A 1,072-nucleotide genomic window follows, 5' to 3' on the forward strand; every position below is an offset into this window, starting at 1 on the left:
GAGAGAGAGAGAGAGAGAGAGAGAGAGAGAGAGAGAGAGAGAGACACTCAGGTCAAATAACTCACTTTGCATTCCCTGCCCCTGGCTTCTTCCTCCGGAAAATGCTGAGGAAAGTATTGGAGCGGCAGGGCAGCTTGCCGTCCCCGACGTGCATGCGTACCACATCTGAGGTGGTGAAGGCACTACGGACATTCCTCTCAGGCTTAGCAATAATGATGTACATCTTGGGAGTGAACATGCATCCCAGTGCTACTGTCACACTGAGGCTCACAGCAAAGCAGGTAGTGATAATCTTGTAGTTGCTCCCGAAGTAGATGGGCACAAAAGCCAGCCAGATGATGCACGTGGTGTACATGGTGAAAGCAATGTACTTGGCCTCATTGAAGTTAGCGGGCACATTTCGTGTCTTGAAGGCATAGTAGGTGCAGCTCATGATGAGGAGTCCATTGTAGCCCACCGGGGCCACCACACCCAGGTTGCTGGTGTTGCAGATCAAGTAGACTTCCTTGATGCTAGGGTAAGACAGGATAGGCATGGGGGGCTCCATGACAATCAGGGTCACCACCAGTGTTAGCTGCACACTGATCAGGATAGAGGCAATGATCACTTGGGCCCAGGCGCTCATGAATCGAGGCTTCCGGGTGCATATTTTCTTCTTGCTCCCAGCCAGGATTCGTGCGATACGGTTGGTTTTGGTCACCAAAGCAGAGTAGCACATAGCAGAAGAGAGTCCAACCAGGAGGCGCTGGAGGTAGCATGATGTGATGGTGGGCTTGGCGATGAGGGTGAAGGGGCACACGTAGCCAAGGAAAATGCCAGCTAGAATTATATAACAAAGCTCTCGGCTGGAGGATTTGACCACTGGAGTATCCCGGTATAGCACAAAGATGAGTGTGACAAACAAGGTGACCAGAATGCCCAGGCAAGAGAACACCACAGCTACAATAGACTCTATGTTGCTCCACTGAAGATAGCGAACAGTAATGGGTTCACAGCCTGTATGGAAAAAGGAGGGAAGGAAGTAGGGAAGGAAGGAAGGAAGGAAGGAAGGAAGGAAGGAAGGAAGGAAGGA

At 51.1% G+C, this 1,072-nt stretch overlaps 1 protein-coding gene across 1 annotated transcript in view; it reads right to left on the bottom strand.

Annotated features, from left to right (window-relative positions):
- Positions 1-61: 61 nt before the first annotated feature.
- Positions 62-1,072, bottom strand: part of GRM1 (glutamate metabotropic receptor 1) — a 294,731-nt gene continuing 293,720 nt past the window's right edge. Inside the window, exon 7 of the mRNA XM_069069743.1 lies at positions 62-996. Coding sequence (XP_068925844.1) covers positions 62-996 — 935 coding nt within the window. The remainder of the gene's footprint in view (positions 997-1,072) is intronic.

This window comes from Petaurus breviceps, unplaced genomic scaffold (assembly GCF_028583685.1).
Source record: "Petaurus breviceps papuanus isolate PSGF00001 unplaced genomic scaffold, PetGlider_PUasm1.0 90784, whole genome shotgun sequence".
Classification (NCBI taxonomy): domain Eukaryota; kingdom Metazoa; phylum Chordata; class Mammalia; order Diprotodontia; family Petauridae; genus Petaurus; species Petaurus breviceps.